Raw genomic sequence first — 26,722 nt, 5'->3', positions numbered from 1 at the left:
AGGGGTGGGCAAACTACAGCCTGGGGGCTGCATCCAGCCCTCCAGATGTTTTAATCTGGCCTTCGAGCTCCCACTGGGGAGTGGGGTCTGAGGCTTGCCCCGCTCCGGCACTCCAGACAGGGAGCGGGGTCAGGGGCTTGCCCCACTCCGCGTGGCTCCCGGAAGCAGCAGCATGTCCCTGCTCCGGCTCCTACATGTAGGGGCAGCCAGGGGGTTTTGCACGCTGCCCCCGCCCCAAGCATCTGTGGACAGGGCAGTGTGCAGAGCCGCCTGGCTGCGCCTCCACATAGGAGCCAGAGGGGGACATGCCGCTGCTTCTGGGAGCTGCTTGAGGTAAGCGCTGCCCAGAGCCTGCACCCCAATCTCCCTCTTGTGCCCCAACCCCCTGCCCCATCCTGGAGCCCCCTCCTGCGCTCCAACCCCCTGCTCCAGCCTGGAGCATCCTCCCACCCTCCGAACCCCTTGGTTCCAGCCCGGAGCACCCTCCTGCACCCCCAACCCCTCATCCCAGCCCCACCCCAGAGCCTGCACCCCCAGCTGGAGCCCTCACCCCCCGGACCCCAACCCCCTGCCCCAGCCTGGAGCCTCCGCCCACACTCTGAACTCCTCATTTCTGGACCCACCCCAGAGCCTGCACTCCCAGCCAGAGCCTGCACCCCAATCCCCAATTTCATGAGCATTCCTGGCCCGCCATACAATTTCCATACCCAGATGTGGCCCTCGGCCAAAAAGTTTGCCCACCCCTGACCAAGATGATAGTTCTGAGTGTGCCACTGAATTTTCTTCCATTCTGATTCTTTTTGTTTTTTTATAACAAAAAAAATGCATAGTGTTACCTGAATATAGGGCCTCATCCAGCAAAGACATAAGCACATGTGTAAGTTCATGAGTAGTTCCTCTGAAGCCAATACTTCTACTTGAGAGCTTAGTTACACATGTATTTAAGAATGTACTGGATCAGAGCAAGAGTGAAGTTGGGCCTTGTCCTGTCCTCTTCCGTGACAGTGTTCTAGAATATTGAGCTTGCAACTGAAAAGTCTCTACCTCCCGCCCCCTTACATCATGGCCTCCAACACCATTTTTTTTAGTGCAAAATTCAAAAATGTGTATTTGTGCTGTCAGAAATTTGGCACATTTACAGAAAAAACACGAACAGTTTCATTCTGCAGGTGAGAAACTCACTTTTTATTTTTGTGAATAAAAAAGTCATGATTAGGACAAATAATTATTTTGGGGGAGGGTTGCTTTTTATTGCAAACTAGTGACAATATTGGTGAGAATCTTTTTGTACAGCTGATGTTACTGAACTTTTTCTCCCTTTACAGATTATAGTTTAGAAGTGTTTATCTATTTCTTGACTATAATAGGCTGAACTCATCCCTTACTCAAACTCCCATTAAAGCATCCATGTGGAAAAACGTAATGTGTTTCCAATCTAAATGGTTGTCTGTCTCTAGCTCATCCTTCTGCTTCTTATCTGCTTGGCATGTTGTAGGGGAATTGCTCTTTCATAGGTCTTTAAGGCGAGAAGAGACCATTATGGTCATTTAGTGCGACTCCCTGTATATATCACAGACCATAGAACATCACCCAGTATTTCCTGCATTAAGCCAGTAACTTCTGTTTGAGCTACAGAATATCTTTTAGAAAGACATCCAAGCTCTTTCTTCTTTTAAAGGTGGAGACTCCCATGATGAACATGATAGCAGGTGGTGCAGCAGCCAAACCTTTTATCACACATCACAATGACCTCAACATGGACTTGTACATGAGGATAGCTCCTGAACTATACCACAAGGTGCAGCAACTGTATAATATCAGCTTACATGCCTAATAATGATATGCAATGCTCTCACTTTCCCACAGAACAAGATTGTCCATATATTTTTGCATTATAGTGTTGTCCATATAATACTATAAACAGGTTAAGCCCAAAAACTTGGACTCTGCTATATGAATTACATAGCCTTCATTTTCTAGATATCAAGAGGTTCCCACAGGTAAGTAGATTACTAATGTTTTTAATATATATGTAAATGAATAAAAATTGTACTGCTGGCAATGACTAATTGTTTTGGAAATATTCTGTGATGACTAAGTATATCCATTTGACTTAGGAATCAGTGTCATTCCTCTGTGAATAGGTAGGAGTTATTGAATCATATCTCTCACATTGGTGCTGCAGCATGATTTAAAGCTACCTAAATCTTCACGGATCTGCCTGTAAGATTTGCCGTTCATTTACACTTAGGAAAAGCAAATACCTACCAATTGTAAAACATCTCTTTAAAAAAGTGGGTTTAGACTTTGTGTTTTATATATTGGTTCTCAGTTCCAAATACTACTACTGTGGGCAGATCTGTGGTTCCAGGATTAGTATTAGTACTATTAGTACTATTAGTACTACATCCTTACAAATACTAAGGACCCCCCTTCTATAAGTCCCCTCCCACAGCAAACCAGCATTGGAAAGCAACAGGCAGTCACTGGGAGTTGCATATACAGAGGGCTTGCAAGACTGGATTCTAATTTTAGGCTGGCTCTTATTATTTCAATGAAGGACTGCCATACAGAATTGGCAGGAAAAACTGGCAAAGATCACATCCCCATATATACTGCTTCACCTAACATATGGTGAATAGTATGGCTAATCATCCTTTGTTAGACACTTGTAATGTAGAATTATTTCCCCCCCCCCCCACTCCCGAGAAGAAAGTCACTAGGGAATAATCTGGATCTTCTTCCCAGATGCTAGTAGTTGGAGGTCTGGAGAGGGTATATGAAGTTGGACGTCAGTTCAGAAATGAAGGAATTGATCAAACCCACAATCCAGAATTCACTACGTGTGAGTTCTACATGGCTTATGCAGATTACAATGATCTCATGGACATCACTGAACAGCTGCTGTCAGGTATGTCTTTGGGTGATGATTGTATACATTCATTAATAAGTAACTTCAGTGGTTTGGGTTGGGTGAGAGTCACTCAAAGACCATAAAGGTGTGGCAAAACTTGTATTTCCCAAATAAAAATGCAAGCAATTGACAAATATAAAGGGGAGGAGGGGGGATAATACATTCTTGCTTGGATAATATTGAATAATTAGATCCAGGGAACAAGATATGAGGGGACAGGAGAAAAATTTCCCTGACTTCCCTCTTGCAAATAAATTGCAGTAAATGATGATCAGGTAATGTCTGGTATCTCTTGATCAAAACAGACAATATGTTGCAAGTTATACTGCAGCTGCTTGTGTAAAAGTCCAGGAATTCAGTCAGGTTAAGATGACTTCTCTGACACCTCACATTTTACTTACCCTAAGGCATGGTGAAGCATGTGACAGGTGGCTACAAGATCACTTACCATCCAGATGGCCCTGAGGGAAAGGCAGTAGAAATTGACTTCACTCCTCCTTTTAAACGAGTCAGAATGATGGAAGAATTGGAGAAAGTCACGGGAGAAAAAATGCCAGCACCAGAAAGTCTGGATACTGAGGGTACATTAAATCTGTCAGGGCTTGTCTCTGGGTTTTGAATGGTGTAATTAATTAAGTAGTAAGACATTTTCATTTTAAAGTAATTTGACATTTCAATGATCACTAAAGAAATTTTTGTCTCACAGGATTTGCAATTGCATGATATTCTCTCGCTTCTTGTAACAGTGTATTTCACACCTTGGTTAAGTTTCACCTCTATGGTGAGGAAAGAAGTCTGTGTGTGTCTCTACCGTAATACCAATATTTATCATAAAGTGTATGGTTATCCATTTAGAGTCACTTTCCCCCACTTATTTACGCCTTTCTCTTGAATATTCCTTTGAGACAGAAATGTTCTATTCTCTGCTTTCAGCAGCCCAAAGGTGATTTCTTTTTTTTTCTTTTTTTTTTTTAAAGTTCAGGAAAAATTGGGTCCACTGTGTTTGAATGGTGGAAATGTGAGAAGACACTTTTGTATTGCAGTGAAAAATTACTGACTACAAAAATGCCAGGTCTGGCATATGAATAGGCCTCAGTGAGGGATGAGTTGCTATTCTGGTGTTAAAGAAAAGTGATTTAGTAATGTAAAAAGGTTTTTATATGGTTGCACAAACACACAAATTTAATTTGCATGATTATATTAGCATGAATTACTTCCTACCCAGGTCCAGGGTGTAGCATCAGGAATACATACCAGTGTATGTTATGTGAAGTACCCTATATCTATGTGAGGACTCGGATTAGGGGGCTCTTTATTCCAGCCCTGTGGAAGGGGAGCTGCAAGGCAGGAATGAAGAAGTAGCTGGCTTCCTGCCAGGGGAGCCCAACTCCTGGGTAGGAGTGAGGTGATGTTCTTGGGCAGGGATCCCATACCCCAATAGAGGGGAAAGAAAGAGGAGCTGCCTCAGTGCATCTTATTCGACACATGCTTCTGGCTCTAAAGGGAATAGCAATTCTTCTTTGAACTTGTCCCGTGAAACAAATTTTGAGACGCTGGTGAAAACTGCTAGAAGTTCCCAGACCTCAGCCAGTGGAGGCTGTGTTAATAGTTTCTGCTGTTTGCTCACACTGCTTTCCTCATTCTATTAGAATCATTTGGTGGATGGGTTTCTCCGTTCAGAGCTAACTCTTAAAGCAAAACAAACAAACAAACAAAACGTGGTGTTTGGTGTGAAATAACATGAATAGAAACACACGTGCAATGAGATTTAATGGGGGGGGGAGAATAAAAGCTTATGCATATAAGAGGAGTGAGCCAAGGATGAAGGAAAAGATCAACAATGGGTGGAACACTGGATGAGGGGGGGAGAGAGAGAAGAAATACAGGTGTGGCTGTTAGAGGAAAGGGTGGGCATAAGAGAATAATGGGAAAAAATGGGGAATGATGGGAGGTGGCAGAAATTCTGGAGTAGTGGGAAGAGGTGAACTTCAGGCAAAAGAAGGGGTGGTTGGGAAGAGTATAAGGAACAAGAGAAAAGTGTCTTTGTAGGATATCTTACATAGGTACACTGGGAGAGAGGAATAGTCATGGCTTATACAGATGGTTCTTGTAAGTGGGGTGGACAGGAAGGTGGCTGACAGAAGAGCTCCTTTCTAGTTGGGGGGCCTGGGATTCTCAGTCATTGCTTCCTGTCCCTTTTAGCTTTTGTTCTCCCACATTCTGACCTAGCAGTGGTGTAAAAGGAAACAAGAATTGTACACAGCCCTTGATCTAAATGTCCATCGTTATGCAAGGAAAGCAATTGGCCATGTCTAGAGGATAGATATATTTCTCTGTTTGCAACTGGCTTGTGTTATGAAATGCAGGCTAATGGACAGATTGAATACAAAGCTACAATTCTCTCAGGCGCCTCTCCTGACGTAACGCTAATGAAGCACAGCAGAACTCTGAGGATGAATTCAGCCATGTGTTTAGCATCTATGCATGGGAGCTAGGAGAACACATCAGTATGACTGAAATTACAGAGTTTTCAATGGAACACAGAGCTATCACTGTACAATTAAGATTGCAAATGCAGTACAACCTGGTTTATATCCAAAAAAGTGCAAGGAAAACACATTTGGATAAAGGTCAAGTAAATTAGGGGGAACAACTTAAGAAAGCAATTCATGCTGGGGAACATAATTGTGATTCAAATAAAAGGGAGTTGTGATTAAATGGAGGTTGGATAAACATGATTATTCTGTAAAGGTTTTCAAGGATGGTAGCAGGCGCGGTGATTTAAGATGAGGGAGCAGAAACACGAGTGTGTTCTGGAACTAGAGGAGAATTGGAATTAACTCATTGTGCAAGGACAGCTCAACTTATCTACACTTGTGTTAACGCCTCTCCAGTTAGCCTAGCTCTAGTGAGAGTGGCCTCACTGTGAAATAACACATGAATTGCACAGTTGGTATTAGCAGCACAGAGTAGCCGTTCCCCGCCCGCCCACCTCCCAGCATTACTTGCCCCAGCATCAGCAGCACTCAGACTTCAACCTACCCCCATTGATGGGCCAGCTAGAACAGGAGTTTAAGATTTTTTTTTGTAGGCAGGAGTCAGATTAGGGGCAACACTCACATTATAGCTCGAGCTAACACTGCAGGGAAGACCAAACCTGAAATTCAGTTGTCTCGGGGAACTAGTGATATGGTATAGGGTCATTCAGCTCAGTCACAAATTCAAATGGAGCCTGGAATCCAAGTGACAGAAGAGAGTTGCCTCTGTATCAGATGACAGTGGTGCAGTGGCCTATCTGAATAAATTGGAGTCTTTTTGGATAGGCTATGGTATTGCAGCAACTGCTATCTTAATTGGCACCTTTGCCCTTTCAGCTGAGATTCTCAACAAAGAGTGAATAGGAGTGGAGATTGCCCTACACAGTCTCCCCTGACCTCCACGCTGGAGCAGAGTTCCACTGGCGGGTGCGGGGGGAATTGGAGGAAGCTGTTGCCCATGATGTACTTGGTCTGTGGATAGATAGATAAATGTCTGTACATGACAGATCTGGCCTGAAAATCTGACACTTTTCACTAACTTTAAATTCCCTGACACTTTCCTTTTCTAGCTCCTGCTCCTATCTCCTTTATGGAGACAATTACAAGCTTATTTATTGGGCGGTTTCCAGAGCTTGTATTTTTCTGTTATGTCAAACTTTAAATTGTAAGAAGCAGTTGATACTGAATGTTGAGAGGAAATGTAGCTTTCTTTTGTTCCACTGCAAACAAAATTCATTCATAACTTAGCTCCTTTATTGACACACACAGTTATAATTATTTTCATTTACAGAGGCCGAAAAGTTCCTTGACAAGCTATGTGCGAAGAAGGGAATCCAATGTACTTCTCCTCGGACTGCAGCAAGACTTCTAGATAAGGTTTTCTTATTTTTTTTTCCTGCTTATGTATAATTTTGCTACTTTTTCCAACTTTTGGTTACATAATACTTAAAAAATCTTAATATGCTAGGCTGTGTGTATTGGGATGACTTCAATTCATATTTCTGTATGGTTCTTTATATATAATACTGTATATATAAATTGAAGATCTACATATTATATATACATATATAAAAACTTGGTTGAGATTTTACTGAAACTTGATCAAAGATATTTTCATCATATGGTTCTTTTAGAAGATCTTTTAGAGGTGTTTTAGTTAGCTTGGAATGGATGTCAATAATTTCAGAATTATTCTGGTGTATTCAACTGTATGTTTGACAACATTCCAAGTAGTGTGTACACTGTGGTTCTACCATAGTGCATATAATATACTAGTAACTAAGTAGAGTGATTAGAGCTGGGGTTTTTAAAGATGAGGTTTTTCAAATGTGAGTTGTATGCTTAACTGCCTGAGATCCCTTTGAAAACTTCAGAATATTAGAATGGATTATAGATTTCCTTTTCCCCTTTGTTCCCACTATTGAGGAGAAATAGTGCTCTCTCTTCTGAAGCTTAGCTTCTCCCCAACTCCACTCACAGTGATCAAATTGTGACATCTCTACTCCATTCTCATCCTCTGAAGACCTTATTGCCATCTTTGATGCAGTCAAGTGACCCTTATCTTTGAGTCTTTCTACCCAGTAGTCTTTGAACTCTGGGTTCTCCTGGTTCTACTACAGCTTTAATGTATTTTCAGTGTTAACTTTCATAGCTCCTCGTCCTCTCATGCTTTCTGTCCGCTTCCCTCTCACAATGAGCCCCAGAAGTGGGCTTGGACTCAATGTGCATCCCAATATGCCTCCAAAGTGATTTTAGGGCCTATCAATATCCCTGAAACTAGTTGGGCCTGACAAAATTGGAATAATCTCTCAAATATTGGGATGAATGGAAATCGTACTGGTGCCATCTGGGATAATAAGATGACACTGAGAACAAAATGAAATGCAAGTAAAAGGGAAAAACAGAAGTCTTGTCTCTTTGCAGTTGGTAGGTGAGTTTATTGAAGTTTCCTGCATCAACCCCACATTCATTTGTGACCATCCCCAGATCATGAGTCCTCTGGCTAAATGGTAGGTAACTTCAGTGCCAGTGTTGGATTTTTAAACTTCAGCTAACCATATATTCAATTCATTTCAGGGTTCAGTAAAGCTGTCTATTCGTCACGGTGTTTTTCTATTGCAAGCTAAATTGTGACTTCTGTTCACATTATTGTTTTGTTATACTATGATATAAAAGTTAGTCAGCTGCTGGTGCTGTAGTTGAGGTTTTTGAGTTCCAGCAAAATGAATCCCCTCAAGATACATTACTTTCATGGACCCACACTCAGTCACAATTACGGTACGTAAGGACATACGACTCAGATTTTCAAACAACTGTTTACATGCATGCAATTTAGGTCATTAATATGTCAAAGTAATGTGATTGTTCCCAGAAACCTGCTACATAGATGTCTGTTACCTGTACTATGCTCACACTTATTTGCACCTAAAAAACTGAGGGCACAAAAGTGGAAGTCTGGTTAAGGCCAGGATGCAAATATGCCTCAAAGTCCATTTTAAATAATCCATAATACATTTTTCTGGAGAAACAGCCATTTTCATAGGCACTCTTTCATCCCCTGAAAGAGAGAAGAGTGGTTGTTGCAGGGAAGAAAAAAAATCAAAACTAACTCTAGAAAATGTTTAATTTCCATGACAATTGCACTGTTTTGGCTCTGATTTGCTGGTAGTGAGTTTTTTTTCTTTTCACAGCTCTAATAAGTATGAAATAATTTTACTTCAGAAAATAAATGGCATATGGTATAATTAAGTGGCTTTCTACAGAACTAGGGGAAAGATGTTTGAAAACGAAGTCAAAACCCTAAATTGTTTGTATGGGTTGAACTCTTTATTGGAATTTTTGATCCCAATCTGCAGCAGGACACCAAAATGTTAAATCATGCCTCATACTTTGTCTTTCTAACCAGGCATCGTTCAAAGAAAGGCCTGAGTGAACGTTTTGAACTCTTTGTGATGGAGAAGGAGATTTGCAATGCTTACACTGAGCTCAATGATCCAATGAGGCAGAGAGAGCTTTTTAAGGACCAAACAAAGGTAACATCTTCCAAAATTACAACAGTATGAACTAAAATATTACATTTAAGAGCAATGAACGCAAGCTCTTGCCTTGAAAATTAACAGCCACAAGGCAATATGTTGTTGAGCCAAATGCTGAACTGATCTATGTTCTCTGCACTGCACCTGAATTATTGGTTGGGCTAAATTTGCTGTGCTTAACTCAGAGGAGGTTTTCATCTAAATGTTCATCTGCTTTCAATTGGGTTTGGGTAAGATATAATTTTAAAAATCCTTTACATCTTTTATTTGTCATTTGTCTGATTTAAAAACCCTGTGGTATTACGGAAGCATGGTTAAAGATGGATTTTCTTTTCACATCCACAGACATTTTTGTCTACATTTATGTAGCATGTTATGAGCTTTTTCAGAAGGCAGGAAAAAGTGGTTTTCTCTAAAAACCCAAATTATAAAGAAAAATGTTATTCAATTTCATTTTTTTTCTTTCTCTTGCTAGTACCAATGCTTCTAGTTAGTGATTGGCTGCAGAAGGGAAGGTTTAAATGTAGTGCTTAGTCAGTTCTTCAAAATGTTTTGGGCCCATGACACTCATTACCAGTTACCTTTTTTTTTTAAGGGGTCCACAGCAGAAATCATATTGAGCTTTTTGACTCCCTAGCCCTATTGTATTTGTGTGATCCTCTTACATGATGCTGCACTTGGCTAACATTTCCATTCTGAGACTTGGAGGTGGAGTGTGCTGACTGAGAATACCACATTTAGATGCCTTATCTATTCCCCAGTAAAGTCTGCTCTATGGAAGTACCTGAAGTATCTCATAACTTTACATCCAGGGGTTAAGAATCCTCCCTGCTTAAACAGCCTCACCAAGGACACTTTAGCCAGCTGGAAAGTAACTAGTATTACATGGTGAATTGTCTAGCAGAAGGCTTTCCTCTGGGATTAAATTATCAAGAGTATTTCCTGGAGCCACGGGGCTTCTGCCCCTCAGGTTTGAAAATGTTTATCAGAGTTCCGCTCCAGATGGCTCCAACTGACTTTAAGCCCAGGTTTTCCTATAGTGAATGACCATCTTGTATCCTGCCATCATCAGCCTAAGGAGTAATTCACTCATAGTCACAACCAAATCTCTGCCCTTCTGAGCTGCTGCTAAGGTGATATTACTTATATATTTTTAAGAAATCTTTTATCTTGGGGCGAAGCTAAATGTAGGTCTTACACCTCTGTTTGAAGAACACATGTTTATATAGATCCATAAGGACTGCAGCTCTGCTACTCAACTGCAACTCAGTCAAGGAGAGATACAGACAACAGCTACCCAGACTGAATCAATAAACACCAGCATCTTCCCTGCTGACAGAAAATGCTGCAGCTTCAGCAGTATGTGTCAGTAGAATGTCAGGGTGTTACTTGGGACATATAGCTGTACTGCACATCTTTTACCATTGAGTTACAAGTGCCTATAGGCTTGCCAAACTGATATTTGAAATACTGTATGTTCATATTGTTTTGGGGCCCTAGGCTAAAGCAGCAGGTGATGAAGAAGCCATGAGTATTGATGAAAACTTCTGCACAGCACTGGAATATGGACTTCCTCCTACTGCTGGCTGGGGGATAGGAATTGACCGTCTTGCCATGTTCCTCACAGACTCCAACAACATTAAGGTGGGTTAGGCTGTAATTAGAAAAAAGCAAAAGGTAGATAAGTAGTTTTTATGCCTATGGTTACGGTTCTGCTATTTTTTCCATAAAAGGCAAAATATTATTTTGCTTCCCTGCAGCTCTTTGCTGTTTGTAAAGCAGGCAGAAACAAGGATGCAGAATAGGTTTAAAATGTCCTATACTGCAACTTTCCCCAACCTGTGAGGGGTGTCCGACGCCCAGGGTTGCATGTGCATCCTTACTGCAAGTGCTGCTGCTTAGGGCATGTTTGTATATGCCTCAGCTTTCCCCTTCATAATGAGTGATGTGGTGGAAAGAGCAGCCACGCTGCTGGGAAGCCCAATCTCACTCTGGCAGCCACCTACCAACTTCCGAGTATCTCTGCCCAGGAAAAAGGTAAGATGTGGCAGTTGCAACACAGTACAGCTCGATCACGTTGGGGGTGGATCGAACCAAAAAAAGTTTGGAACCCCTGCCCCATCTCTTTCTTTGTGTATTCTACAGCTCCCTGAAAAGCAGTACAGTACATAAAGCTCCGTACTTCAGTATTAGACACCTACAGCTTCTTGCAGTAAATTACAATAGGTCACTAGCATTAAGGTCAAATTCAAAAAGCACTTATCCATATATTTTAGAAGTGTGTATCCCTCCCCCAGTACCTAAGAAACCAGGTATGGTCTGTCTCTGTACCCTTATCTGGGCCATATGTGGCTGCCCATTGAAGGGTCATACAAAACAACGATATTACTTTGTCAGTACCTCTTTTGACAACTGTATTTGTAGCACTCATCCTTAACTAGGGGGCAGGTGACTGGGCATTGAGACAAATACCAATGCCGGTCCAGACCATGAATTAGGAGAGCAGGAGTTGTCAGTGTAACTACAACTTAATGTAGGTGCTTAACTCTGCACCTCCAACCAATGGTGCTGAGATGCTTAGAGAATTTAAAGGGCCTTCAATTCCAATGTACAATGTCCAGCATTCAGAAGACCCAGGGCCTGATTCTCACTTACACAAAGGCTCTCTTACATTGATCTGTAAGTAAATGATATTTACTCCCTCTTTAGGACTCCTTTACTACTAGAACAGGATAAAAGGGTCTTGATTGTGAATAAGAATAAGGTTGAGAGTTTGCTTTATCAAATTAATTGAAGTGAATCTAAAGCCAATAATTAGTGTTGCCAATTCTTGCAATCTTATTGCAAGTCTTGTGATAGCTGATGTTTAACTTACCTTTCTTCTTCTTCTTCCCCCCCCCCACCAAGTTTCTAGTCCTTATAGTTGCAGAGAGAAACTTGAAAAAAAGTGACCCAAGTGCATTGAAGAGGCTCAAAAATGGAAAGACTAATAAGAACCCAACATTTTTTTTAATCTCATTTTTAATCCAGTTTCAGTAATTTTTGGGACCTGACTCATGATTTTTTCAAAGTTTTGGGTTTGGCAACACTGACTTGTGGTGTGTGTGTTTTTTCCCCCGCCCTGCTTTAGGAAGTGCTATTCTTCCCAGCGATGAAGCCCATTGAAAACAAACCTCAGTCAGAGAAACAAGAGAACTGAAGTGCAGTTTAGAGGTAAAGGGCGAAGAACTAACCTAATGTCAGAATTTCACATGGAAATTTACAAGAACGTTGAGACAACTTGTTAAAGAAAAATACATTAATACAGAGTTACTCTACTGCAAAAATGTGGCATTTTACTAGCTAGACTAACAACACAATGACACATTTTGTAAACGGAATGTACTGTATAGGGGAAAACTCTTTTCCAAGGTAGAATGCACAGTCATGCCAGCTGCATATGCCTAATGTTTTTCCTTTGCTGTGGCTATCTGCTCTGTCCTAGTACATATAATAAAACCCTTGGAGAGCAGGTGTCTTGTAAATGTCAATACTGTGCCTGCTCATAAGAATGGAACAGATAGGCACAAGCAGGGAAACATTATATGCCACTCTGAAGCTTGCACATGAACATTATGTCTTAATGGTTTACTTTTTATTGCTGTCGTGATAATGTAAGAGTGATTTGAAGATTCTGAAATAAAGCAGAATGTTAAAAGTTGGGGAGATGGTGTGAAAGATGCTGACTGCATTACTTTCAGTGAAGTGACATGAGATGAATTTGGACCATTGCCTTTATTCTTGAAAGTGGACCCTTTCAAGATTGACAAGCAGGTATTTTTACCTACCATAGCAGTCATTAAAGTTACCACATGGTGGAATCTCAACTTCCATAATTATCCCCTATACTTGGAATAGGAAAGCTATAGAAACAGCTGGCAAAAGTTCAATTTAATGGCTTCTGCTATAGGTAAAATTGAATTGTGGGGTTCTTAGCCTTGACGAGCTTCCTTTAAGGAACAAAGGAAATGAGTCCAACTTCTAAGGATTAAATCCAATAAAGGAGATTACTTCAACTACCTTCTCTCTCTAATATTGTGGGACCAACATGGCTACAACAATCCTGCAAACAACTTATTCTTTGTCATTCCACTGAAGTTCACGGATGTGAATTTGGTTTGGTCAGTCTTGGTTGATATTACTAACCTTGTAATCTGCCTCTTGTCTTCAACATAACCAAAATCTATTTCATATAACTAAGTAAAGACTGAAATGCTTTAGGGTTAATCAGATTTGTATCAATAGCGGCACACCTATGATTTGTGTCCATTATTTTCTATTAGCAATATACAATATATATAATTGTTGTGACGGATGTGGAGTTGCTATGTATTAATTAATGAATGCTATATGGTTGTGCAATTGCTGTAAGGGATGTTTTCTGACTAGTGTTAAGTCAAAAGGGGCTGTTAATTTCATTTCCTGCTTGTTTTTGCTATAACTAAACATAAAATACCTTCCAGTAAACCACTTCAGGATTGTTAAGAGAACAGGGACTGGGCTAACAAGTGGGAAGACCTACCTGCCTTGGCTCTATGTTAAGAGACTTATCATGCCTAATCTTAAGGACTAGAAGGACTCTAAACAATTGGGATTTGCAAAGGTATTTAGCTACTTGACTTCCATTTGGCATTACCTAAATACCTTTTTGAATTCCACCCTTAGTCACTCTCTAGAAAGAGAAGTGCGGGGGGAGTCCGTTTCAGGGGAATGGCTACCAAAGACACTTTACAGAGGGAATCTGAAGAAGTTGGGCTTACTTGGCTACCAATACAGGAATAGTAAGCTCGAGGTAGATAATCAATTTAAAAATCCATGTTCAAAGATTGGATGGTCACTGTGTATGTACCACTGGCCACAGCTCCCTTAGCGCAGAACTGCAGGAACTGAATTTAAGCTGGGTTTGCTGAGCTAATCCTGGTTAGCAAACAGGGATCTGTAACACAGGTCCTGGTCTAGAAGTGAGAGAATCACATAACTATAGCTAGAGAGAGGTGAAAGTTTGAGGCTTGTCACCTTTGGGGTGCACTGAGACCCAGAGAGGGACGGGGAGACATCTAACCCTGTAACTGAGACAAATGTATATATTTCAATAAATAGATACAAACCTGGAGATACTTTTTTAGTTGTGTACGGGGAAATGTTGGCAAACCAGTAAAGTGCCTGAAACCACTATGGCTTATTGCTAAAAGCAGCCTAGTCAGCAGTCTCAGCTTGACCAACGCAGGAGGGGGTGGGGGTGTTGGGTGCCAAAGAAAGGGCAGCTTGACCCCGCATCCTTCCTGATAAGAATTGTGTCGAAGTTGCTGATACATGCATTTTAAAAGAGCAGGATGAGCCACAGGAAAGTCTATTGGGATCTCAAGGCTACAAACTCTGAAAAAACCCACACCTGGTTAATCAGTAATCAGAAGGAACCTCTTGCTTGACCATTGAAACTGCTTACTTATCAAGTTTTCTTTAAGGGACATGTCATTCCATTACTAATGTATAAATAAGGGGGAAAAGTTTGAGTAGTTGGACTCGTTTGGGACTCTCCCTCTGGATACATCTTGTGGTCCCCACCGGCGGACGGATTTGGCCACCGGAAGCCTGCCGCTGTGTCACTCGAGAGCCACACTCAGTGTTGGTAATTATCAAGGGTTGGGGGTGTTTTACTAACCTGTTGCGGACATGTGTTAAGTGCTTGAGACTAAGTAAAGTTTAGCTTTAAGTGAAAGCACTCTTGTGTTGTCCTGTTTGTGCCAGCCATCTATCGATCGGACAGCCATGTCTCCCCTGATTTATTTCCTGACACCACCTCGCACAGAGTAAAAGTTACCAAGAGCTTTGGGTTGAAAGAACCCCAGGTAACAGACCTGCCTGAGGTTTTGTTTTGCTGTGGAGTTTATGTATCATGACTATTAAATCCTCCCTTTCTGTTAGCTGTGGACTTTATAAAAATAGCCACATCAGTCAATATATTTGTTCAGTATCGCTTTCTCTTTATTTTTCTTGAGACTTTCAACCTGTATTGTCATGCCAAAAGGAATATATACAACTTCTGTAGGAAAAAACCAGAACATTAGGGGTTGAGGTATAACCATTGATTTAACTTTTAATTTGTTAAAATAAATCTTAAGAAAATAGCACACCGCTTAGTAAAGTCTGATTTTTTTTTTCATTAAACTATTTTGGACTTTATCTTTAAAGCTGTTACTTCATGATTTTTTAAAGTCGTGCACACCTCATGGGATGCATTCTTGGCTTCCTTTGCAAAAGTATGGAATCCCTGGGAGCCTAGCTTTATGTTCTAGTTTTTAAATGATGCTTTGGTAACAAATTTTTTAAACTGGACAAAATGGACACCAGTTTTCTAGCACTAGAATTCAACAAACTGGCATTTATGGAGTATATTTGGGGCAGTAAGTTGTTTCATTGGAATTATTACCCTATGTTTTCCCAAGGGACCATCAACCTAGTCAGCTCATGGTACTGTTTACACGCACAAACTGCCCTATTCCCTTTTGTGCACTTGGTTTGAACTCTGTAGTACGATGTGGATATAACATTTATACTTTCTCTTAGTCACCTTCAGTGTGTTTCTAATTATGGAATGGTATATGCTCCTTCAACTAGTAAAATCAACTTGAAAAAAAATTAATATGAATTTTATACAAACCTCCAATATACTTAGTGTTGCAGGGACAATACTCCAGACTGCTGCCCAACGGTGAGAGTCTGTGGCCACTTTGCCTATTGGCTAGAGCCAGTGATAATGTCAAGAGTTTTGGCTGCCTGGTTTAGCAGCTAGAGCCAGTGTCACCCAAGGGTGAGAGCCGATGGTTGGGGGTAGGGGAACCTGAGCCCATCCTGCTGCACCAGGTTCCGACCCAGGATCCTTCAAAACAATGGGCCAGATACATGGCCTAAGGGTGGATGCCCTTATGTCTGTTCCCTGCGTCACTTCCTACCTGATTCTGTTTGTCCATCTGTGCGACAGGTCTGTCTTGGGGTTCCCCTCACTGTCTTTTCAGGTCATGCTCCAAAGCATCTTCCCTTATCTGCAGAAACACGTCACCCTTGGCCTCCACTGTTGAAAGGCTTGCAGCAGCTTGACTGTGAGGCCTGGGCCTGGTTGCTTGGAGCCCTGGTGGCTTCTCCGCTGGAGGCTGCAGCACCAAACTGCTCTCCTGTTCAGTCAGTCTAGACTGAGCTGCTCCTTTTTGAACTCTTCCCTTCATTAGGATCAGACCCAGCAGCGGTAAAGGGGTGTGACTTCCTGTGGCCAGAGCAACTCCTTAACCCTCACCTTTGTGGGGTTTGTGCCCCCATCATACACAGGCTCCCATTTAAAAAAACAAACCCTCTTCCTTAGCCTGTAACACATCCTGTGGCACAGAGCATTGTACAGAAGTGAAGCAAAGGGTGGAGGAATCAATTTGGCTTTTTTTTTTTGGTCATTTAAACAACAAGAGTCCCTTAAACCTCCTCTGAAGAGCAGAGATATTTGCCGCATCAAATAGGGGAAAGAGATTCAGAACTAAGGCACCACAACTAAAGCATGAAGACCTGCAGCTCTGAAGGTTTGTTACTAGTCATTTTGGCCTGGTCTCTAAAGCGCCTGATGATCAAGGAGATACCCGGTACCAAACTGGCATTGTTTTCCATCTAATAGACAGTGGCCACAATATGAAGTTCTGCCATACAACTACTCCCCATAGTTATATAGGGACTGCTTTGCAGCCCAAAATCCCCACAGTACTGAGTACTACAATCAAGTCCTCTCTGCTAGGTTAGTGCCAGGACCAGGTCCTATATGTCTGACTAGCTCAGACGTTTGTACCTCCCTCATTCTACTGAGACTTCTTAGAAGCTACTAAATTTTATTGCCTTTCCTCCTAATTCATCTTGTCGGGCCACGCAATACTGTGATGCATATTCATAGCTGCATCTGCAATAAAGTCTCCTTGCATTGCTGATATCTTCTCATTTTATCTCACTATCAAACAGTGGCTGCACATAAATGAACATGTATTTTTCTACATTTTGTATGTCATTCTTTATTGAAGTGCTGTTGTGAAATATAAACAAAAGAAAAATAATTTTGAAGTGTTGGAAGACAATATTAGGGGTTGTGTGTAGAAATACTATCCAGTATTAAATTCATTGTATAACTATTCTTTCCTATCTCATGCCTTTTTGCGATAAAGGAGGACACTATTTTAAAATTTGGTTCACTTCAAATCCTGTTATACTTCCATTATAAATACACTGATAGTGACCAACTCTCTACTGGCCCCAGTTACACCTGTGCAACCCCAGTGCCTTCAATGAGATTCCATGGATGTAAGTAAGGGAGTAAGATTGCGAAATTGTAGATGTATGCTGCATCACTCGGCATTCATTTGTACACTGACTGCGCATCATTCAGCACTCTTCAAGAACTGTCACAGTGAAAGAACCAAGTTACTATCTATTATCTTCAATTACAATGGTTCTTCTAGGGTAGGCCTCAACATCCACAAATATGTAACGGTACTCATATCTTCTGCTTTCAGGATTCTGTAATAAGGAAAAACATGCAAGGGTTATTTTTTCCCCTTCAGTAGTTTAAGCATCAGGTGATGCTTGTTGACTGTATAACTAATTGAGACAATTTTACCTCTTTCACTTCCACATGGACTGTCCCTTGCTTTCCCCGTTCTGAGCCCTCAATGTAGAACTTCAAGCGCATGTATTTCAATCCATTTTTTACATACTCAAAGTGACTAAGAAAAAGGAAGAAGGAAACCTGTTACACATTCTGTGTATTGCAGTTTGAGAAACAATGTACATTGCAGGCACAATTATGTGAAGTGAAACATCTGTACGGACAGCAATTTTGTCTCAATGTATGATCTTACCTACATCTCAATGCCAGATTGTAATTGAATAGACAGAAGGTCTTAACTCTCACTTGTTAGGCATAAGATAGTTTTTTTAAAAGTGCAGTCTGGCACCTTTTCCTTAAACTATGTGGCCTTCTTGCTATTTTAATGAATTGGATTTGAGTTAACACTCTCACCTGGAAAAGTTGCTTAGCTACGTTGGGAGGGGATGTATTCCAGTGCTTTCAAGAGACACTGGCATGATCTTTTAGACAGGAAAGTTGTTTAACCTAGGACCATTTTAGGTATCTGAGGAACTACTGTGTAGGTCCCATTTTCAGATAAATTCTGTGGATTCTAGCCATACACATGTGCATTCAATATCAGTCGTCCGTTGGGAGTTAAAATCAAGAGCAAGAATGCTGAAGTAGATATGTTACTCTACTATTAAAGATTGGAAAACAAAACAAATTAATGCTTATGTATAATGGTTGTTGACTGTGGTTTTATTCAGCTTCAGGAAGCCGGTACATGGTTGGAAAAGAAAAAAAACAAAACACAACAAAAACAAAAAAACCCACAAAAGCCAGTGGTTTTATTGGCTCTGAAGTTTAACTTTGATAGACTTGGTGGCTGACTAAAGATTACTTGCTTGTAGATGTCAAATCTTAAAAGTTTCATTTTGCTGGACTCTTACTACTCAACAGCCAACCAGGAGCATGGAGTAAGTCAAAACATTGTCAGGCATGGTTGCACTACATAGCTAGTTCCTCCTGCTTGGAACTACTTCTCTTGAGGTCACTAGCATCTCCCAGTGGGATCTAATTAATTACCTTTATGCTAATGAAGGAGCTCCCCATTCTGGTAACTTTGGGTTCAGAAAGTCCAGAGAACCAAACATATACCCAGTGAGCAGGCCCATAGGTATTCTGAGACACGTGAGATCATGGATTAGGCCACAGACTTGATTGCAACCTTCCTCAAAAGTCCTGACTCAAAAATAACTTTAAAAAATGCACAGCTAGCAAAAAGTTGGAACTGAAATCATAGGAACCAAGTATCAGAGGGGTAGCCGTGTTAGTCTGGATCTGTAAAAAGCAACAGAGAGTCCTGTGGCACCTTTAAGCCTAACAGATGTATTGGAGCATAAGCTTTCATGGGTGAATACCCACTTCGTCAGACGGAATCAATTACCTCTTCATTCAGCTATGGCCCGAGAAGGGACAGTTCCTGTTTTTATGGACAGATGCTTAAAACTTCCCTTTTACATTTTAGTATCCAGCAGCTCAACTGTGAGCAGCATTTTTGACACACAATCTGGTAAAAAAACCCCAATCTTTAACTGGGAGAAAAATTATTTTCCTTTAAAAAAAAAAAATCTCAATTTTGGGGTTCAGTTTTTCTATGCAGGCCCATCAATCTGCCTCACACTAAATCCATTTTGGTAAACTGAAGCCCAAAGGCCCGAGTGGGGATTGAGATCTAATCGTGCTGGGCACTGTACTAAGCCATAAGAAGTCCATGCTGCCAAAGTGCTTCTAATTTAATTTAAGAAGAGCTAGAGCAAGTGAATATGACAAATAAGAAAGAAGTGGGAATGTAATAAATTCTCACACTTTCAGAGGACTACATCCATTTCAAAGGTGTTGTGTGAGATCAAAATGATTAGTGTATAGTATATGCGTAGCATCAAATGTAAGGAACTATATGACTGAAAAGTGGTCAGTGTTGGATATAAACAGACATTCTGCTGTATCATAATAAAGCAGTGATTCGCAAACTTTTGTACAGGTGACCCCTTTCACATAGCAAGCCACTGAGTGCGACCCCCCTTATAAATTAAAAACACTTTTAAATATATTTAACACCATTATAAATGCTGGATGCAAAGTGGGGGCTGGGGTGGGGGCTGACAGCTTGTGACCCACCATGTAGTAACCTCACGACTCCCTGAGGGGTCCCAACCCCCAGTATTAAAGCTTTTACAAAGCATGTTCAATTTAGTATTCTACCACTAAGGTGTTTCTTTAGTTTCCTGCCAGTCTTACAAGAGAAGGAATTAGACCAATTGGGACAGAGGACCTTCGTGCATCTTTACATTTAGGACAAGGAAAATAAACCTGTCCTTGACTGACTTTTTTTTTTTTTTTTTTTTAAAAAGAGCCTTTCCAGACTTCTCTCTTCCTTTAAAAATAAAATGCTCTTCCAGGTGGCAGTTCAGGAAACAGGGTCTAGCTACTCTTTAAACAAAACAGACCCTCCCCCCCCCCCATAATACTTTACAATTTATACAAATAATTCTGCGGGTTAAATGATCAGCATAACTATAAATAGATGATGAAAAATACTGCCACTCTGTTGGCAACCCTAATAACTCAAATTCTGTGCCCTCAGAAAGATGAACTTGGAAAAAATCTTCCACCTAAAATTGTTCTCAAATGTTCTTTAACCCTAGCAAACACTTGCTACCTATGTGCCATGTAAGTAGCCCTGCAAAAGAGATTGCTCAGTTCCTTTTATAAATGAGAGATCAAATATATCCTATGCAGCTAAGTTAGTCTAGATGTAACCTTGGCCCAAAGCGTCTTTGCAGAAATAGGTGTTTGTACAGAACAAATGCAAACAAGTACCTGACAAGCTGTCGTCTTCCTCGTCGCGTTGGCTCACCATAACCTTTAATGGGTTCACCAAAAACACCTATTACCTAAGAAAAAGAATAGAGATGAGGTATAGCATGTCTAAAGGGTCACATTCAAACAGATACTCCAGTGTCATCCCACCTCCTCATCTGAAATCATTTTCGTTTCACCAAATGTTTCTAGTATACTATGATAGTGACAACCCAAGAATTTAGGAAACAAACTAGAAGACAGCAGCAGATTCATATCAAATAGTATTTCTATATTTCAATGGATTTCTTTATAAACTAGATTATTCAATTATCCTTAAAATCCTATAAAGATCTGCATTATGAGCATCTATCTTAGCTGACAGAATTCTAACTTTTACGTGTACGGTATGTATATTATTGACTTTAGTCTTCCCAGGTTTACTATATAAAGAAAGAAAAAGCAAAATGCCCTCCCATCTCATCAGAGACATTGTCTCGGAGTATTTCAAAGTTGTAGTTTAAAAAGTAATCTAATAATCTAATAAAATAGCAATGATTCCTTTTATTAAAAACTAGAAACAAAAGGTTTTGTCATTTCTATAAATCAGGTTCCAAAGCACAGCAAAAAAATCAGCCAGGTTTTCAAACTTAGTTTAGTCAGATCAGAGAGGAAGCATGATTTTGCGGTATGGCACCAGAATGAGGTTATCATTTTTATAAGCCTAGTTCCAAAGTATAGATCTCTATTTTTATCTTTCTAATAGTTTTGATATTTCTAGATGAATCCCACTGACACTTTAGTAATCTTGTCTGGAAGGCTATTACACATATTTATGGCTTTATCTGAAAATGTGATTTTTAACGTCTAGCTCTGAGTTTATTTTTATTTATATCTAGCTAACCTACACAACTGCATGGTCTTATTACTGTTAACTTCATCCTTCCCTCCCTTCTACTATTTGTTAAAGTCACTTTGTTTCAAATTACACTAAGTTTTTTGGGTGAGGGGGGCCATGTCTTCCTGCAGATTTGTATAGCACCTAGCACAATGGTGTTCTGATCTTAATGAGACGCTTGTGCAGTACCACACTATAAATAAGAAGAGTATATCATTCGGTGAAGAAAGCAGTCAGAAACTACATGGTGTATTTTAGTGGGCACCAATTCCCACTATATTGAGTGGAATTATGTGTGTGACTGAGTCAACTGGAATTTTCTTTGGAGTTTAATGGTACATGCTCTTTGAATGGAAGATCTGAAAGACAGCAATTAATAAGAAATCCTTTTGTTCAACTGTGAAACTGTAATTTAGGTTTGAAAAACAACCTCTGGGTGAGATCTGCATTTCTCCAAGGCATCACCATAAATCTTACTGGGACTGGAGGAAGAGAATAGTTCTTTAAAAATCACATAGAACAAACCACCTGAAATAGAGGGAAACAAAAGCAAATAAAATGAGAACTAATCTAATCTGATGAACAATAAATAAAGAATATTTATAGGGCATACAGCTTTTTATATAACCTGTAACACCAATCCCAACGAGCACCACTATTAAGTAGGTAAAATCCCTTCCAGCTTCTTTCACTGTAATAGAGAGAAAAAATATAGTAGTTACAATGTCAGTTAATAAGATTAGCATAAGTGTATCATATAAATAATTTTCTTTTCTTCTATGTGCCAGTCTAAGATTCAATTAGCATTTTGGTAAGTAGGTCTCATATTGATAAGGGGGGAAAAAGTCAGCTTTTAGTCCATTCCTTCTGTTATACCTCAGCAGTAAAATAAAGAGACCATGAAAAGTTTTTGTCAGTTCCAGCAGAATTTTTTATTAAACCTTTCAACTAGTTTAAACCCAGAACAACCTGTGCTATTGCTCTCATGTTGACATACAAAGTAATTTTCTTTTAAGTTTTAGTAATACATTTCAGCTGCAAAGTATTCAAGTTACAATATAACATTCATTTATAGCAAATTTTTAACAAAAGTATGGGGGAAAGAGTCAACACTACTGAGAAAGACTGTGAATGAGGAATTACCAAGTACGTGAACAATAAAAAGCAAGGATGCCACAAAAGCATATACTTTTTTTAGTCAATTGTAATTTATTTATAATATTTCATCATGTACAAGAGTAAGAAGTTATTATGAGACCTTATTACAACCTCTGCTATAAAATCTTTCTTGAGAAGTGGGAAGAGATCACCAATTTGTGTGGATTATAAATTGTGCTTTTTAGCAAAGTTCAAATTAGTGAGGAAAGTTTAATAACCTCTTTTCCTCCCACTTTCCACAGCTGCCTTATCAGCTGAGAAGGTTTTATCCAAAGAAAAGCCCTTTCACTTTCTGAAGCTGTGTAACAATCACTTCTTGCTCAAAGGAATGAATGGGAGGAACTAGAGGTCATATGATGGAACTGTCATACATTACATAATTACAACTATAATAAATAATAATAATGTTAGAAGATAACTAAATTACTATAATTCCAAGAAAAGCCCTCTCGTCCTACTCTACCACTAAGCAAAGTATTTCATTTTTATTTCACTAGTAGTGGAACTAAACAGAAAAAACTGCTAGAGCCTTTAGGGAACTAAATTGGCTTACTGTAACAAAAGCTACATATTGTAACTGCTTGACGGACGCTCAAAGCATTCAAGATCAATTAAGACATTACATTCTGATATTCACTTATGTCTATCAATGAAAGTGGAACCTCCTTGGCCGCAGAGAAATAAAATTACATTGTTTAGCATTGTATTTATTCTATTGAAGGTTTAAGCAAAAAATCATGAATGCCCAAGGCAGTTCCTGGGGATTAATACCTAGTTGAGACACCTCAAACTTGGGATCTCCAAACATGGACTACATCAAAGTCTCTTATGGGCCATCTTCCTTCCCATTTGGAACAACATGGACTGCCTCCCCTTCCACTGGTGATCAAATGACAACGTCGGTGGCAACTACAGTATATTAATTATGTACATGGAAATGCACTATTAGGAAAGCATTCACTATTTTTAAGATGTACCAGTTGTAAAGAAGGAGCCAGTACCATGTGATCAGCCAACTCTGCTGGTAACCAGCAAATGGACCATGTTTGGAAACTGCTCTCTTAGGTCATTAAACCCAGCCAGTCTTAATCTTCAGGAAATGACATGGACATAGAATTTATATGGGCACTAATAGACAATGAATTCCAAATCCAATTCAGTGATAAGAGTTTGAGTCACCTCTATATTCCAGTCAGTTTTTTTCCATTTGAATTGATGGATGATCAATCTAAGACCATTGTTGTGGCCATATGGAAGAAATCCATAAAAGTGAGTTACAATTTCCATATTAGATAGGGATTGATGAAACTGATATCAAATATCAATCTAATACATAGATGTGGAAATTATTAGATACAAAGCCCTTCCTTCCCACCCAAACTAAAAGAAAAATTATTTTGTTATGATGTCAATAAGAAAATTTGATGTGTGCGTTGGAGGAAGAAAATGATTTTAGAAGAGTTAATTAACAGTCTATTTGAATTTGTATCAGCCTTCAACCGAAGTGTTGCTGCAATTTTTTTCCAGGGGCTCTGAACCAGGTATCTTCCCTGTTTCCCCATCTATGATCCCATCTGACTTGGGTGGCACTTTGTAGAAGCAGAGGTTTATCCCTGAGAGTCTTCCTGTGGACTCTCTGCTTGGAAAATGTACTTTTACTTCATCTCCTGGCTTCCTGTTCCATGGGGAAGTGGGGGCAGCAGGGCTGGGGTGATACCAAAAGCTGACTGCAGGCAGGCAAAAGGCAAGGGAATGGGAATGTAGTGGTAAACTTATGCAGGGGGGGTTCAGCCATAACTGGGGAGGTAGATGGAGAGGCACCGTGTATTACTTAAGATGATCCTACAAAATATATTAGGCTTACTCCAATTAGTCTAAATATAAGAGGCCTGCCACTCAGCTGTTTAGTATGCATTAGAAAGTGTGTGATGGCATGCAAAATACAAGCCTAAATTTGCACAACTGGAGCAGTACTGTCCAGTTTGTCAAGCATTTACAGCAGGAAAGTTTTCCAAAAAACAAAGTCCCTATTGCTAACAACATCATTAAAGTTGAACTTGAATTAGCAACACATGGACTTTATTTTTTCTCTAATGTAGACATGTATTCAGAGTCCTCCCACATCCTCAAACACTTGATGCATCAGATTCCTCCCTCATATATACAGATACCGTTCCCAATAAAGTCAAGAAGAGCTGTAAGTGGGACTCCAAGCAAAATTTTACCCTCTGTGTGTGTAATATACACATACAAGTTAAAAGTTAACATTGTTTGAAGTCATGCAAAATAATGCAATGTGTACATGGAACAAGTTGCAGCTGTGGGAACCACAATTTTTAATTCCTCAGTTCTGGGTGCCTAAAATCTCAATTGCAAGGCAGCAGCTAGTTCCTGCAGCAACAGTCTCTAAAAACAATGCATGTTGCTCCTAATTAATACTGGCCATAGGCCCACTTACCTTTCTGAGCAGCCGACACGGGTGCTCCTCCTTTTTGACTTCTTTGCACAGACACTTGTTTGCTTTTATTCCCAGCTCTCAGGGACCCCTCCTGGGTCCAGATATTTTGTTTAGCAACTTGGAAAAACATACGAGGGCGCAACACAGATTCTCTGTGGGCAAATTCCTGCCCCCACCTAAAACACCGCCAAGTCCTTAGAAACATCTTCCCATGGGGTGCAAGCAACCACTTTCCTGGCGAGCCTTGTAACTTCTCGCTGCATTGAATAACTCGCATAAACGAAGCAGAAAACATGATGAGGGAAAACAAGTCTTAATATGTTACCAATAAACTAAGATCTAGATTAGCTGAACTGCTGCATAGATCTATCCTACTGTAGTGTGCACCTAAGCAACACATGCATAGTGTGTCCACGGAAGGTGCAGCCCTTATAATGAAACAGAATTAGAGCAATCTCTGACTTTGAGTTTTGCTTTTACCTTGTTGATTTACTTTGAGAAACCTACATTACCCTTTGCTCGCTGACATTTGCAATTTCCTCGCCATTGCGTTTGCAAAGTTCCCTGGAAAAAATACTACGAAGCCTTGGGAATTGTAGTTCACAGAAATTCTCTTCACGTCCACAGTTAATAGTGGCTTAAAGGAAAAATGACTACAACTACCACAATGCAAAGCGCCACCCCCTGATGTTGAGATCAAATTACACCCGACACGAAACTACAGTAATTTCAATCCACTGGTTCTGGTACAGATAGCACATAACGAAGTGGTAGGGGAGGCTGGAGTTTTTTGACCTCCTTTAACTTGTGAATGAAAAATAGTGTGTGTTTTGTAGTGTTTCTTCTCTTTTGATTTTTTTTTAATGTTTCCAATCATCTTATCCTTAGGAAATTATGACCTTGCATTAATGCAAACTGTCTGGGTTTTTTTTTTTTTTCAAATAAAGTGGTAAAAATACAAATTTGGAAGTATTTCTTCCTTTTCCAGGGTGAATAAAATTAATCACATTAAGGCCTCAATCCCACAAAGATTTAGGTACATGTTTAGTCTCATTGTCTTTCCAGGATCTAAGGTTGTAGTTTTTGTTATGGAAACTGATGGATGCAAAATCTATTTTAAAAGGCCCTGATCCAGCAACTGGGTCAGCATAGACGTAACTCTGCCCGTATGGTTCAAATTCTATTTATTATTTTTCCTCAGTTTAATAATTCCTTTGTGGTCAGCATGTACATAAAACTCATATACAATTGTATACATACTTATTAATTCAACTCAGTAAATAATTGTAGAAAGCCACCACTCAAAAACAGCTGTAAAGATTTTACTCACACTTTCTAGGAAAATTCACACCCAAAAGGAATTTGTTTAAGGAAGTTCTGAGCAATGAAAAAGCAGGAGTTATAATGACAGTTGGAATTCAATCACAACTTTAGACTCTGCTGCCTCTACCATGGATGCTATAATATTGATAACAACAACAATAACAGAATTTTACTTTAAAACATTTTTAAGAATCTATGATATCCCATTCCATAAACAGAGTTGCAGTTCTTTATGTCCTAACCTACATCAATGGACTATTGAGATGGTGGTTCATTGTTTATAAATTCTTTGTAATATTAGATGTATTTTAATATTTTCTTTAGGCCCTATCTACATAAAACTTTCATTGGAGTTTAAATCCAGTGCTTAATAACTAATAACACTGGTCTACAATTTTTGA

At 39.8% G+C, this 26,722-nt stretch overlaps 2 protein-coding genes across 2 annotated transcripts in view; one reads left to right on the top strand and one right to left on the bottom strand.

Moving 5' to 3' along the window:
* The window catches only part of LOC135874239 (lysine--tRNA ligase-like), a 34,154-nt gene extending 21,952 nt beyond the window's left edge, over positions 1-12,202 (top strand). Inside the window, exons 7-14 of the mRNA XM_065399006.1 lie at positions 1,679-1,798; positions 2,749-2,911; positions 3,322-3,495; positions 6,743-6,828; positions 7,876-7,961; positions 8,858-8,984; positions 10,488-10,631; positions 12,118-12,202. Coding sequence (XP_065255078.1) covers positions 1,679-1,798; positions 2,749-2,911; positions 3,322-3,495; positions 6,743-6,828; positions 7,876-7,961; positions 8,858-8,984; positions 10,488-10,631; positions 12,118-12,186 — 969 coding nt within the window. The 3' untranslated portion in view covers positions 12,187-12,202. The remainder of the gene's footprint in view (positions 1-1,678; positions 1,799-2,748; positions 2,912-3,321; positions 3,496-6,742; positions 6,829-7,875; positions 7,962-8,857; positions 8,985-10,487; positions 10,632-12,117) is intronic.
* A 4,553-nt stretch (positions 12,203-16,755) lies between these two features.
* On the bottom strand, positions 16,756-25,558 carry TIMM21 (translocase of inner mitochondrial membrane 21). The gene is made up of 6 exons (XM_065399405.1): positions 24,999-25,558; positions 22,011-22,073; positions 21,813-21,910; positions 20,506-20,579; positions 17,671-17,776; positions 16,756-17,570 (listed from the first exon to the last, which is right to left on the bottom strand). The coding sequence occupies exons 1-6, from the start codon at positions 25,291-25,293 to the stop codon at positions 17,478-17,480; spliced, it is 729 nt and encodes a 242-aa protein (XP_065255477.1). The 5' UTR covers positions 25,294-25,558; the 3' UTR covers positions 16,756-17,477.
* Positions 25,559-26,722: the final 1,164 nt, after the last annotated feature.

Source organism: Emys orbicularis, chromosome 2, assembly GCF_028017835.1.
Source record: "Emys orbicularis isolate rEmyOrb1 chromosome 2, rEmyOrb1.hap1, whole genome shotgun sequence".
NCBI lineage: Eukaryota > Metazoa > Chordata > Testudines > Emydidae > Emys > Emys orbicularis.
The sequence above is the reverse complement of the archived record's forward strand: the minus strand, read 5'-3'. Positions and strand labels throughout refer to the sequence as shown.

Excerpts from the sequence above, each read along its gene's own strand:
- TIMM21 (XM_065399405.1), bottom strand. The coding sequence starts at position 25,293 with ATGTTTTCTGCTTCGTTTATGCGAGTTATTCAATGCAGCGAGAAGTTA. Across the intron at positions 21,911-22,010 it reads CGTTGGGATTGGTGTTACAG|GTGGTTTGTTCTATGTGATT; the intron begins GTTATATAAAAA and ends CCTCTATTTCAG. Across the intron at positions 17,777-20,505 it reads GGAAGACGACAGCTTGTCAG|TCACTTTGAGTATGTAAAAA; the intron begins GTACTTGTTTGC and ends CCTTTTTCTTAG.